The 14,729-nt window shown below is 49.2% G+C and overlaps 1 protein-coding gene across 1 annotated transcript in view; it reads right to left on the reverse strand.

Annotated features, from left to right (window-relative positions):
* The window catches only part of ALK (ALK receptor tyrosine kinase), a 676,339-nt gene that overhangs the window by 122,488 nt on the left and 539,122 nt on the right, over positions 1-14,729 (reverse strand). The window contains exons 6-7 of the mRNA XM_078056142.1: positions 9,671-9,802; positions 2,061-2,192 (exon numbers count right to left, since the gene is read on the reverse strand). Of these exons, the coding sequence (XP_077912268.1) occupies positions 2,061-2,192; positions 9,671-9,802 (264 nt within the window). The remainder of the gene's footprint in view (positions 1-2,060; positions 2,193-9,670; positions 9,803-14,729) is intronic.

Consider the following 14,729-nt stretch of genomic DNA (forward strand, 5'->3'; position numbering starts at 1 on the left):
CTGATCTTCCCAGGTCACCAGCTTTAGCCTATAGCCCAGGAGCAGCCTGAAGCACGCTGGACTCCCCCACCCCTCCCCATTTCCAGTCCTGCCAGCCCTTTGCCCTCCAGTGGTCTCCACGACCTTCACTCTCTTCTACCAGGTCATCCTGTGCCCCATGACCTGACCAGGAAGTCTTATTTCTTGTGTTTTCTCATCGATCTGTCTGCAAACCTGGGAGAACACGAGCCCCCAACCCCACATGGTGGGGAAGAAGAATCTGGAAACCTCCAGGAACTACAGAGTGTTTTGTAGGTGGTCAGTGCTATGGAGATAGGTGCCAGGGTGCTCCCGCAACCCTTTAGGTATGCCACAGAACCCCACAGAGGACGTCACTCATTCATTTCTGCTCTTCTCTCTTAGCAAAGTCTGTTTTGGGGTTACTACCAAGTAACAAATTCAAGTGGGTCCAGAGCAGAGTAACCAAGACAGGCCAGAAAGCCTAGAAAGCATGTGGCCTGTCCTTGAGGAAGAATCTGTGACTAGGGAGAGAAAGTCCTTCACACGGTGTCTTCAAATATCTGAGGGGCTGCTTTGGTGAGAGAGGGAATAGTTGAGTTCCAAGGGGCTCTGGGAGACAGAAAGTATGATCCATGAGTAGAATTTACGGAGAGGTGGAGCTTATCTCTGGGAAAGGAAAACTGGTCTTTGGTTGCAGCAATCAATGGAAGGGACTACTTTAGGAGGCCGTGAGGGCCCTGTCACTAGAGGTATTCGGCCAGGGTCAGATGCTTACTTGCTATGGGTGCCATGGGAAGCTACCGAACTGAGAGCAGAGACATGAAGATCATGTCTTGCTTTGAGCCCCATTTCTGTTCTCTTCTCCTCCACAAGGTGCTGAGGATGATGCAGTACGGTGAGGAAGCCGGGAGGAGAAGCAGGAGCTCTGGGGCCTCCTCTCTGCTGAGAGTCTCCTGTGGCTGCAGTAACTCAGCCTGCTTCCTCACGGGCCAAAGCCAGCTCGCTCAGGTGCAGTTAGCTCTGAGGGCCAAGGACAGGCCTGCACGGGCTCTGGGATCTCCAGTGGTGGATCTGGACATTGTCCTCTCCCACACTTTGATCATCATCACTATTATTATTATTAATTCTTAGAGGGATCCATAGGTGTATGATCTTTGCTTGGAAAGAGAGGGATTTGGTACAAGGGGCTCTAGCTCCACAAAGAGTAGACAGATGCAGGGGAGAGAAGGGGAGAGAGCCCCCGCTGCTGAAACCAGCTCTATCCTACAGAGAGGTGTGCCACAGGGCCTGCCCAGGCCTAGCCACTGGGTAGAGCCCAAGGCTGGGCCCATGGCTGGGTGGTCCGGCCTCACCAGCAGCCCAAATTTGGAAGTTGTGCTGGCCTCACAGGCCCTGCCTCCTTCCTCCTTCATTCCATGCCCCAGCCATGTCTCCAGTGGCGTCAGCTCACCCAGGTGTGGGTGGCCATCTCTTGAGTGCATGAGGCCCTTGTTCCTCTGGCAGGCCAGCAGGAGCAGAGGGACAATGGGCTCTGGCCCTGGGAAGGTGGAAGTTGCCAGCTTGAGCTGGGCAGGGATGGGAGATATCGCTGAGGAGGCTGGGCTCCAGGGAATGGACCAGATGTGGGGCTAGGTTCCCAGGGCACGACCTTGGGCCCAATGACACAAGGCCTCCCTGAGCATCAGCCTCCCCATAGAGAGCTAGGGTTCTCCTTACCTCTCAGTGAGTTACGTGCCAGACACAAAGTTGGCTCTCAACAGACACTCAGTGAATGAATGAATGATTACTATTGTTGCCACTCTTCTTATTTTTTAGCTAATCCTTCATCCAGGTTCTCATTTTAGGGAATCAGAGGTGACATCTACCTTGGCCTGATTTAATCATTCTGAAGCCCAGGAAGTCTGAAGAGGGAATTGTGAGCGAGCACCCCAGGGCAAGCTCTGTGCAGTCCCCTGGTCTTGCCCTGCAGGGATGGGGAGGCCTAGCTATTCTGGGCTAGGGGCCTAAGTCTCTTGTCTGGCCAGATGGGCAGCAGGGGGAAGGGAAGAGAGCAACAGTACCTCGGTGGTCCTGGCCCCAGGCATCCTTCAGGGTCCTGACCTGCCACCCGGGGTTGTGGGGTGCGAGTGTGCCCTGGGTCCAGCCACAGAAGCCATCCTCGAAGTTGCAGTAAAAACCAGCAGGGAGTTTACCTGCAGGGAAAGCACAGGGGCACGGTCATTTCTGGGACCGCTAAAAGCAAAATATGCTAATGTCAAGTAACATTACCCAGGCATGACCCAAGTATCCTCATCAACTACAGCTCCCCAGCTGGACTCTTGATGTCTAATGTTACTGATGATAATGAAAAGAAGCCCGGGTCCCTAATGTGTACACGTGATCTTCAGAAAATAAAATAGTCATAATAATAATAATAATAGTGCGGTAGCAGGGGAATAACCCAGTTTTATATGTGACAGAGGAGAGCTCAGGAAGGTTAAGCAATCTGACCAAGGTTACACAGCCAGTAGGTAACACAGCCGGGCTTGAACCCAGATCTTCTGCTTCTAAGTCTGTGCTCCTTATTCTGATCCACTGTGAATGTGAGCCCAGGAGAAGGCCCTGGAATACATTTCTGATGGTCGACACAATGACAAGAACGTGACGGTGGCAGTGGTAGTGTTGGTGGGACTCGGTTGGATCCCTCAGTCGCTCCTGTCTGCAGAGACACATACTGCTCAAGCTTTCTACTTGCCCCCCTTTATGTCCCACCTCCCTTCCAGTGAAGGGAAGCCATGTGAGTAGCTCTGGCCCACGAAATGTGAGTGGAAGCGATGTGGGTCGCTTCTGGATTGAGGCTGCAGAGAGCCCCTGTGCAATTCTTCGGTCTCTCTCTCCCTGCTGAAGCGGCCAAGGGGAGCTCCTGTTCCTGAGACCACTGCTGTCTGACAGTGGGCCCCACCCCCCGCTTCGGTGCATAGGTACTCTAAATGTTATGTTAAGCCCCTGAAATTTGGGGATGGCTTATTACTGTTCTAACCTACCTTATCCTGGCTGAGTAATGCTAGCCACGGGGCCCCTTTATATCACCTGTAGACTCAGCATAAAGAGCCCCGTTACCCTTTTCTCTACATCAGGCTGACCTTGGGTCCCATTGAAAAGGCCACAGTCAGCTTTATGACCATATATTTCCCAAGTGCCTGCAGAAGGAGGAGGAAAGGAGAAGAGGGTCCAAGAGAGCTCACTCTCTGTGGTTTGCTCAGAGAATGGCTGCAGGGAAGGCACCCGGCCCTGAGGAGCTAGTGGGCTATTCCAGGCTATTCCGACAGCACCAACAGCCCCAGGCCAGGCTGGAGAGAAGCAGCAGGACTATGTCTCTGAGCAGGAGGAAAGGCGCTCTAGCTGGACCCACCACTCTCTGTGTCCTTCCTCTGTCTCAGCCTTCCCGGCAATGGCAGGCTGACAAAGAGGGTCCTAACGCTTCCTGGCTGTGACAGCACCTTAGTGAATTATTACTCATTTCCCCCTGATTCTCTGTGCATTTCACACAGAGGCGGAATTATAAATTAAAACCGGCTGTCACTGACTTTGAACATCTCTTCCCATTTATACCCCCCTGAAGAAATCATTTCCCCCCCAAGCCCCGCATGTTCCTCTGATTAAAAATCCAAAAGCTAAGGAGATCTTTCTGTTTTATTTTTTATGCCCCCTCAAGGGACCCCACATCCACTTCTTTTGCAAAAACTAACTGGTAGCTGGAAGTGACCTTCCGCAAAGCGTCCTTTACAGGTGTGCTTTAAACCAGGGACCATGATGGAAGATTCTAGCAGGCAATGGCTCCTGGTAGAAGGAGGAGGCAGGGCTGGGTTGAAGCCTTCACAGCTTATCACTCCCTCCTTCCCCTTTTAGGAGGCAAAGACTGAGAAGTTAGCCTCAACAGTCCTGGGATTTGGACACCTGGAGGTAGCCCTAACCTGCTGCTTTCTGCTGTGTGACTCTAGGCAAGTCACTTCTTTTCCTCAGAGCCGTAGCTCCGTCATCTGTAAAATGGGGCAGTATTAGTGTCTATTTCACAGGGCTGTTTTGAGGGACAAATACAGCAGAGAGTGTGGAGTTTTGTAAGCAGACAGAGTTGAGGGAAATAAAGGGTGGTGGTGGCATTATGAATCATCGATCATTCCCGGTGCAGGGGACTCATCAGAGGATGAACTGAAACAGTCACACTGCCCTGGGGGCAGAGACAGAGCCCTCGGCTGCCTCTCTGGAAATGCCTGTGGTAGCTCTGCCCATGCCTTCCCCCTGGGACAGGAACGAGGAAAGCCATTGGTGTTCTCCACCTTCTGGAAGCCCATCGTTGTGCTGGCTTTGCCTAAGATCCAGGGTGAGCTGGGATTGGGAGCCCCTTTCTTTTTGGCTGCTTGAATAAAGGGAGAGGAGAGAGGCGAACTAGTTTGGTCAACGGACAATTTCTGTGATCCTGAAAGCCTTGCAGGATGGGAGGGGGCACAGGAGGAGAGGATTGCTACTCTTGCCAACACAGCCTGTGTGTGCTCAACGAGAAGCTACTCCTAAGGAAGCTGGTGGGGTGGGGGGTGTCCTAACAAAGACCCTTGATGGATTAGGGCCAGGCTTGGGACATTGCTGCCAGGGCCAGCGGCTGAGCACAACGTTGGCGCGCAGAGTTGAGTCCAGTGGTTTCAACTCCTTCTTTGATCATGCCTTTCTCCTCTCATTCACCCCAAGAGCCTACTCAGGGCTCAGCGCGCTGTAGGACCGAAATACTTATTTGCTGAATGAAACAGGCGTGGGTTCAGTCATCTAATCCCTTGCTACTCCAAATGTGGTGCAGGGACTAGCCACACCCACCTCACCACCACCGGTGAAACTGCTAGAAGTGCAGACTCTCAGGCCACCCCCCCATAACCACCTGCTGAGTGAGAATCTGCATTTCTAACATTTTCCAGGTGGTTCCGATGCATGGTAGTGGCCACCGAGAAACACTGTCCTAACTGATCCTCTTACTTCGTTGGCTGGATGGCCAAATCAGCCTGCGTGGGGGTCAATCAATTCTGCAACATTTGGCAATTATGACACCTGATTCCACTGTAAGAGAGACAAATTGGGAGAGTCACAAAGATGGGCCTCAGCAGGGGCTGCAGGAAGCTGCCAAGTATAAACTCCAGGCCAAATGACACTACTTCTTTTCCTTCCTGTGTGACAGCTCTGTTAACGTTTTTGATAAATAGGTGTTATACATTTCCTTGAAAATATAGAGTCATGGGAAAAATTGCTAGAAGAAATACATCACCATATTATGGTTATCTCTGAATGTCTGAGAGGGAGGATGACGGGTGATAGTTATTTTCTCCTGTGTACTTTTCTAGATTTTTCAAATATTTTACAGCCAATATGTTTTATTTTACAATAAAAAAATAAACTTTAAAAAACTTGTTTTTGTTTTTGTTTTTGTTTTTGCCTGGCAGGAAGAGTGTCTCCACCAAACAGATGAGATTAGTGAGTACAGGGAGGGGAAGCGAGCTGCCTGGATTACCCAGTAAGTCAATGACCCATCAGGGGAGGAAGTGGAGACACCTGGCCATTTTCTGGGCAGTCACATGCCATTGAGGCCATGGCTTGACACACAGGGAACCCTGAAAATACCCTTTGATGGGCTCCAGCATTCTGGGATATCTCACTGGGATCAGCAATGTTTAAGTGGAAAGAGGGAAGGAAGATGGTGTGTGGTGTGTGGTTCGGAGGACGCAATGTGAATGGACACATTCATGCTTGTATGCAGAAGGGCAAGGGCAATGCCACCTCCATTTCAGGTACCCTACTTGTCCTGGCTTGGAATGGTGCTCAGGATTGAGTCTGATAATCTGTATAAAGTTGTGTGTGGACTTCCTTCTGGAGCAAGTATGAGGAGTTAAGGCTGGGAGTTGATGGGATACAACCTACTTTCCTCTCCAAATTCCAACCATGGCAGGGCTTAGTGGACTACCCTGGCCAGAGATTAGTGACCCTCACTCATGGGGGTTCCTTAGAACTGGACGTTCCCAACAAGGCTTGGGTGACCACCTGCTCAGAGAAGACATTCTAACAGGTTCCAGACCAGCTGGGAAGGACCAGGTCATAAATGCATCACAAACATCAACATATCAGTGGGCATCATGTTATAGGTTATATTACAGGTGAGGAAATAGGCCCAGAGGGTGAAGACAAATGATCTGAGCCCCTTCTCCCCCCAGAGGAATGTTGTGGCAGAGCTCTGGACCTTCCTTGACTTTTCCCTTCCTCCCCTTCTTCCTGGGTAGATACGTAGCTAGTGTTGTGCTTGGCACAACCAACCACTAGAAACTGATATAACAAGTGAGTCTGGCTCGCAGTGGTTCAGATTGGGTCTGAACTGCTGCTCAACCACTGGTTAACAGTTTCATGGACTTTAGGTTCCTCATCTCTAATATGGGTATAATAGCATCACATAGGATTATTTTGAGGACAAAATAAGTTCATACATGAAAAGTATCTGGACAGTTCCTGGGACACAGTAAATGCTCAATAAATGTTAACCATCATCATCATCATCATCATCATCATTATTATCTTCTTCTTTATGGGGATGTTTTCTAGAATCAACATCAGTGTGATAGGGAAAACTGCAATGATACTAGACAGAATGGGGCATGCTAAAAAGGAAAAGGATATTTGCTAAGAGTACTGCCAAGATCAGAGTAGTAAGATTGTTCTAACCTTCCTCCTGAATTGAATTTCTCCTCCTAGCAACTGATTTCTATAGCAAAGAACTCGGCGGGGGATGGGGGGTGGGGGCATTCTCCAGGGTGGAGCTGTCATTCTGAGAGCTGGTCAGAGCAGCTTTTCAAGTGTGGCTGGAAAGGCCTCTGGGCCCCTGGAACCTGCCCTCCATATGGGAGACAGGCTGTCCTCAAGCTTGGAGTTGGCCCTGGAAATCCATTAATGCCAGCCCCAGAATGGTAAGAAAATGCCCTGAGCCCACAGTAATGGGCTGGATCCCACAGACTCAGTGTTCTAATCATGGCCAGTTCCTGACATGTTGTGTGACCCCAAACAAATCAATTACCTTCTCTGTGCTTTCATTTCCCCAATTGTAAATCAGGGCACGGCCAGCCTGACCCGTGTCCAAGCTGGGAAGTGGGTATCAAAAAACTTTAAAAAGGCAAAAACAAAATCACACAGCTGAGATGCACTGCTGGAAATACTGCAGGGACCAATAACTAGAGAGACACACCAAAACCCTGCCTGGGGCAACATGGGTGGGCTGGCTTCATTTTCGTCCACGTGTATAGTGAGAGCTTTGTGAGAAAGACCGGGAACAGTGTGGGATAAACAAAGGGCTTACCTGCAAGTCTTTGCTGAGTTTTATCAAAACAACCACAATTCCATCATGATTGGAAAAGTTCACTGGAAAGTTTTATATAAAAAGGAAGTTTTTCAAATTGAAAAATGGATTTTCTTTATTGCTTCATTTAAAAGAGAATAAATAAAACCTTTTCACCCCCCAAGGGAAAAATCTGTCTTCCAGATGATGTGGGGGTTACCGTTAACTTTTTAAAGCCATTTTGCAGGCCACAAGGTCTTAGGGCCAGTGTATCTGAGAGGTTGAGGCATTTGCTTCTGTGCCTGGGCCCCACAGCACCCCAGGCGCACATCTGTCAGATCTGGTCCCTGCTGGGACTCTGTGGTCTCACTCCCTGCCCCTATGCTGGATTTTCAGCACTCTGAAGACAGAGGCTGTGTTATTCATCTCTGCTGTAGGCTCTAGTACATTTTCTAGCTCATAATATATGGGTTTTATAAGTGTTTGTGGTTCCCCTGGCATACATGTGTATACTCTGAGCCAGACAGCTGCTAAGAACACCGGATTCAGGTGGAGTGAGCACTAGCCTGGGAGTCTAACTCTGTCCCCAACTACCACTGAGACCTCAGCAATTTGTTTTTGTCTATGGGGACAAGTTTCCCAACATTTAGTCATTTTAAGTCAACAAATAGTGACTCCCTAGGCTGTGCCAGGAGATACTGGTCTGGGGGAGAGTACCAGATTCAGTCAGCCCACAGACAGGGGGACAGACATGGAAACCACCTCATGAAATGGAGTGGATGCACACCCACTAGACTGGCAAAAATCAATAGACATCACAATAAGTGTTGACAAGGTTGTACAGAAACTAGAAGCTTTTACATTACCGGTGGGACGTCAGGTGGTATAACTACTTTGGAAAACAGCCTAGAAGTTTTTTAAAGTGTCAAATACAGAGCTGACCCAGCAATTTACTCCTAGGTAGATGCCCAGGAGAAATGAAAACATCCGTCCATCCAAAAACAGGTACACGAATGTTCAAAGTGGCATAATTCGTAAAAACCAGAAAGTAGAAACAACTCAAATGTGCATCAACTGATGAATAGATGGACAAATGTGCTATTAGCCATACAATGAAATAGTATTTGGCAGTAAAAAGGAATGAAGTACTTACACATGACAAACAGGGATGGGCCTTGAAAATATTATGCCAAGTGTAAGAGGTTAACCACAAAAGAATACGTATCATATGATTCCATTTATATGAAATGCCCCAAATAGGCAAATCTATAGAAACAGAAAGTAGATTAGGGTGTGCTTAGAGCTGGTGGACCATGGGGGGAGTAGGGGAGGCGAGATTGGAGGGAAATGAAGAAAGGTTGCTAGCGGTTACCTTTGGAGTGATAAGAATGTTCTAAAATCAGATTGTGGTGACGGTGGCACAGTCCTGTGACCACACTCAAAAACACTGAAGTGTGTACTTTAAATGGGTGAATTGTATGGAATATGAGTTATATTTCTAAAAAGCTGTTAATAAAAAATAATGGATGGATGCACCAAATGGGGGGCGGCGTCCAGAGGAAGAAGAGCCGACTGTACTTGTTGGGGTGATACTTGTGGGAATGATTAGAGGAGTCTTTCCAGAAGGATTGACTCTGGAGGTGAGTCTTTTTCTTTTTTTAAGATTTTATTTTCTATTTCTTTCAGAGAGAGAGAGTGAGAGAGAAAGAGCATGAGCAGGGGGAGGGGCAGAGGGAGAGGGAGAAGCTCACTCCCTGCTGATCAGGAGCCTGATGTGGGGCGCGATCCCAGGACCCTGGGATCATGACCTGACCTGAGGCAGATGCTTAAATGACTGAGCCACCCAGGTGCCCTGGATGTGAGTCTTGGAGGAGCAGACATGACCGGAGAAGGAAAGGGCCTTCTGGGCCAGGGGTACTGCCTGAGCAAAGCCACAGAGAAGCGGTCTGATCTAGCTGGCTGGGGTACATGGAAGCTGGGGCGGATGGCAGGGCCAGGTGGGCGGTGGAAGAGACGGCCTGAAGAGGGCGGGGAGTGTGGGCACAGAGGGCTTCTAATGTCATGTTCCTGAGTGAGGCTTTACCCTGCACATCTTCTCTGTGCCATGAGGATGCTGACAGCATAACTTACAAGACCTTGTTTGGTTCTTAACTTAGCTCTTTCTCTTGAAGACTGTGTAGCTTTTGGAAGTCACCACTGAGAGGACACGAGTGGCACTGGACGTGAGGAAGGGTGTCCAAGCTCACGTGCCTGCGGTGATGGGGGCAGGGGGCTGAAGGCATGGGCTGGGCTGGGGCGGGCGGTGCAACCCCATCTACTCCCCCATCTACTTACTGCACAGCTGGTCCTCATCTTCTCCCTGGGCACAGTCCTGGTGGAAGTCGCAGGCCTGCCCGAGCTGGAGGACGGTCCCGTTCCAGCAGGTGAAGGAACTCTGCAAGGCCATCTTGGAGCCCGGGGATGTTCCTGGAGAACACACAGAGACACATGCCCTTGGTCAGTTTGGGTGGCCCTGTGGGAAGCCTCAGCAACAGCATCACTCTGCCCTGTCGCATCCCACTGGGATGCCCACATCTCAATCTGGTTACACGCAGGGCCAACACCAGGAGGCTGAGAGGATGTCAGCCTTAACACCCCATCCCCTAGCCCCCTGGGGGAATCCTCACTTTCTAGTGATGGTGACTAGTAGAGTGGCCCCAGGTTTGGTCCATGTTCCCTCAACACTCTGGGGTCCTCAACCCCTGGCTTCAATGTGCCAGGTAGAGAGCCTATGGGTAGAGACAGCTCGACCTGCAAGGTCAGATTTGAAGCCTATCTGGTCCAATGTATCTCCCACATGTTCTTGACTCCAGCTTCACCATTGGAATGATGCTAGAAACATGCGACACTTTCTAGTGTTGGACCAGCTGTGTGAAGCTGACCCTACCCCTTTTCTCTCTGGCCCCCTGTCTCCCCATCTATGAAAGGAGGGATTCTGATGATATTTCTAAGGTCCATTCTGGAATTTTTATATAAATCATAAATCTCACGTAAATCATATTATCCAGCGGCAGAAGGGAGAAGGAGCAGTTTATAATGAACATATTAGCAGTTATTTCTGTATCAAGAACAATGGGTTATGGTAATGAATTAACCTGTGATCCCGGAGAGCCAGGCTTAAGTTGGCTGGCACCAGCCTGCCCTTCTAAATGGGGGCCTTTGCCTGGGGCTCACCTAGCAAGGGCCTGGTTTGTGTTTCTGAGTGTGACTCCTGCCCCCTAGCTCTTGGTTTGTATTGGATGGGGGAAACTTTGGCTCCTGTGGAGATGAGCAGGCAGGGCCCACCTGGGTCGACCCCCCAAGTCTGGTGGCTTTGCATTCTGTCCTCTTTTCTAGCTTCCTCCCCATGATGGCTGGTGCTTCCGCAGTCTCCCCATCCCCATCCCACCCTCTCAATGATCAGCTGGGTGGGTGAGAGGGTGAACCAAGACCCCCACTTGGCCGAGTCCCACAGCCTCTCTGAGCTTCACATAAGGGGGGGACTTCTCCAACCCTGGCTGTGAGAGTAGACTCCCCTTTATTAGATTTTATTTCAGTAAAGCTTCCCAGCTGATTATGATGTGGGACTCTGCAGGTTAGATCATCTTTACTATCTGAAATGCCATGATTTTCTGGTTCATTTCAGTTCCCACTGAAACTAACATCAAGTCCAGGTTGTTTGCTTCTAGAATCCTCTGCATACCTCAGCACATCTGTCAAGAGGCTAAGCAAGTCTTATCAGTGCCCATTTCCTGAGTGGGGAAACTGAGTGAGTGAGGTGGAGTGACTTCTCTAAGGCTGATAAGTGGGTTGCAGGCCCAGCCTGTCAGACTGCAAAGCTGCTCTCTCCATGTCACAGAAGAGGAGTGCTGGAAGTGGCCTTGGGGCCTCTTTTGCAGACTAGTCTAGATAAGGCTCAATTTGTTAGTGGCTAGCACAGGCCACCACCGTTGTCAGATGGGCCCCCGGCCTGGCTGGGGCTTCTCTGTAACCGCCGGGCATGGGAAACACAGGCCCTGCTTCCTTCAGGGGATCACATCCAAACTCTTCAACCTGCTCTTCAAGGTCCTCTGTGCTCTGCACCCCAATTCCCTTTCCTGTCTCACCTTGCTCTGTCTCTCCAACAGACCTTTGCTCGAGCCTCATTGGATGTTGGTTCCATGGTTCCATGCCCCCTAGCTCTAGGACATGTGTGCACGGCCCCATCTTCTTCCCCACGTCGTTGGAGTGTCTCCGTGTTGTCCCTCCAGCCCTCACCAGTGCCTGGCCCCAGGAGTGTTCGTGAAAAGCCTGCACATTAGGTTACCTGCCCGTAGTAACCCCCAGAATAATGGCTCCCCAGATAGCCATATCCGAATCCCCAAAACCTGTGAATATTACTTTATGTGGCAAAAGGGATTTGGTGATGTGACTAAGTTAAGGGTCTGTAGATGGGGAAAGTACCTGGATTACCCAGGTGTGATCACAAGGGTTCTTAGAAGAAGGTGGCAAGAAAGTCACAGAAAGAAGCAGGAGATGTGATCATGGAAGCAAGTCTGGAGAAATGTGAGGAAGGCGTCACGAGCCAGGGAATGCCGGCAGCTTCTAGAAGCCAGAAAAGGTGAGAAAACCGTTTCTCCCTTGGAGCCTCCAGAAGGAGCCGGCCCTGCCTCTAACTTGACTTGAGCCCAGTGAAACTGATTCCGGGCTTCCGCCCTTCAGAACCAGAAGAGAATAAATGGGTGTTGTTTTAAGCCACTAGGTTTGTGGTGGTCTGTTACAGTGGCCCCAGGGGGCGAATACAGCGGCTAACCCTGACACCAGACGCAGTCATGGGCTCAGTCAGCTGAGGCCCTGCATGGCTTTAGATCAACTACTCTGTTCCTTAGCTTGCTTTGTGTTTCCTGCTTCCCTGGACTAGACATCTCTGCCTTTCCTCCTCACACAGAAGGAGAAACACTACCCTCTCCATCTCTGTGCCTTGAGCACAGAGACAATATTCCCTCCAAATCCCTTCCCGATCCAAGTGCAGGGGACTGCACAATGGAAAGCCAGCCCGCCCCTCTCAGTTCCAAATATTCAGCTCTCAGGATCAAAATACAGAAGGAACAACAGGAGACACGATGCTCATTTTCAAAGGTAAAATGCCAAATTCATTTTATCACTTTAACTCTGCACAGGAATTTCCCACTTGTCCGTCATGGCGTCTCGGAAGCTGGGCAACACGGTGCTTCTAAGGAACAGGTGCTGGTCCCCAGAAAGTGCAGTCTCCCCCCTGGCAGAGCTGGAGGAGGGGTGTCCTCCCTGAAGCCCTGATGGAGGCCACCTGGCTGGGGGCGGCTGTGGTCTTTGTCCCTGGAAGCAGGGGCCCAGCAAGGACACCAGGTATCCAGTATGGCACACCAGCTCCCTGCCAAGTACAGCGCCAGGCATTTCACCTGCTTGTGTGCTAAACCTTTTAGCCACCAGAACAGGGCAGCTCTGTCTTTCCCCCTTAAGAGGGGGAGTCCCACCTAAGGGAGGGTGAGGGGCAGTGGCAGGCAAGTGGCCTCCAGATGGGCTCTGCTCCTGAAGGCAGACTGGTGTGTCCACCGTAGCCGGTGGGCCCTGCCTGCGGGCGACGCTGCCTGTCCTCTCTGCCCCTCCTTCAGCGCAAGGACATTTAGGATAATAAGAAAAATTCTCCTTCATCTTGTTTGGTGATTTCCCAGTTTCCCAAACATTTTCTTCTTATGCCCTCTATGGGACCATTACATAATGAGGACCTTATTCCCCTCACTCCCAGCACTACCAAAGACATTAGGGAAATAAAAACATCTGTGAAGTCTTCCTCCACCTGTGGGACAAATGAAAATCGTGTCATGTTTGATTCACACCTTGTGATTAGGCCTTAAGTTTCACCGTGAGCGTGTACGTGGTTCATGCACCAGTTACTTGTCATTCCCTGAATATGTCTCCTAGTTTCTTTTACCTTCCTTCATTTGAAAAATATAGGCCTATTGTTGAAAGCTTGAAACCAGGGTAAAAAGAAACAAAAACAATGCCCAGAATTCCACTGCCCAGAGGCCAGCATTTTTAACATCCTGGTAGGTTTCTCGTTAATGTTTTTGGCCGATGCTTTCCAAGTGTGTATAGCTGTGTCATATGTATATAGGCCTTAAAATAATTAGGGTTGTATCACAAGCTTTTCCCAGGCTTTAAAAATTCCCCATAAGAAAAAAAAATTCCCCGTAAGGACACTTTTTAATGGCTATGATCCTTCGTAATATGTACCATCATTTATTTAAACATTATTCAATGACTGGATTGTTAGGCTGTTTATAATAACACTTTGAAGAATATCTTTGAGCATAAACCTTTGCCCACATTTCAGATTATTTTCAAAGGATAGATTCCCAGAAGTGGAATTACTGAATCAAAGAGCATAAACATTTTAAAGGCCCTTGATACATATTGCCAAATTGCTTTCTAGAAGTTAATCCAATTTACACTCTCACCAGCTGCGTTCATACACGCACGCCCCTCTTGCTACATCCTGGCCATCCTGGCCAACCCTGAATATTATCACGGTTTTTATTTTTAACTCAAAGTATTTCCCTGCTGTTTTATTTGTATTTCTTTGATAGTGAGGCTGGATATTTTCCCGCATGTTACTAGCTTTATTGTACTCTTTTAGGGACTTGTCCAATTCCTTTTGCCAATTTATCTGTTGGGTTCTTCATGTTTTCCTGTTGAAGTGTATGAGATTACTGATAAGGATGTGAAATATTTGGTTATATGTTTGACAATTTCCCCCAGTGTGTATTTTCATTCTGTCTATAATGCATCTTGATACGCAGGAGTTCTAAACTTGTATGTCATCCAAAACTATCCATAGCTTCCTTGGTGATCGCTTGTCTTTTATGCTTCCAGAGTCTCTTCCATGTGGGGTTGGTAGGAAGTGCGTGGGTCAACCTTGGTAGTCATAGGGTTGTCCCGCCAATTGCTAAGGCTGCCTTGGCATTTGGGAACATCTTCCCCCAACTCCCCATTTTGCAGCAATGGGGATCTAGATCTCCCCAGCTCATCTGCGACATTTTCATGGAGTGCCCCATTCTCTCCCTTCCATGAACTGTCCTTTCACTTGGGCTTCTTGCTTGAACGTGGCGGACATTCTGCTTGATGTTGTAACTAGCTGTTTGTATGCCTGTCTTCCTCAGCAAACTGTAAGTGACTTGAAGGGAGGTATCAAGTCTTATCTGCATGAGTCTCCAACAGCGCCTTCCACAGAGATCTCCCCACTCCAGTATCGGGGATTTGAACTGAAACGATGTATTATGGGTGGGAGGTATCTTGCGTTCATTTTATAGTGGAGAATACAAAGGTTCGGAGTGCTTACATGGCTCGCCCAGGGCTT

Source organism: Halichoerus grypus, chromosome 10 (assembly GCF_964656455.1).
Source record: "Halichoerus grypus chromosome 10, mHalGry1.hap1.1, whole genome shotgun sequence".
Taxonomy (NCBI): domain Eukaryota; kingdom Metazoa; phylum Chordata; class Mammalia; order Carnivora; family Phocidae; genus Halichoerus; species Halichoerus grypus.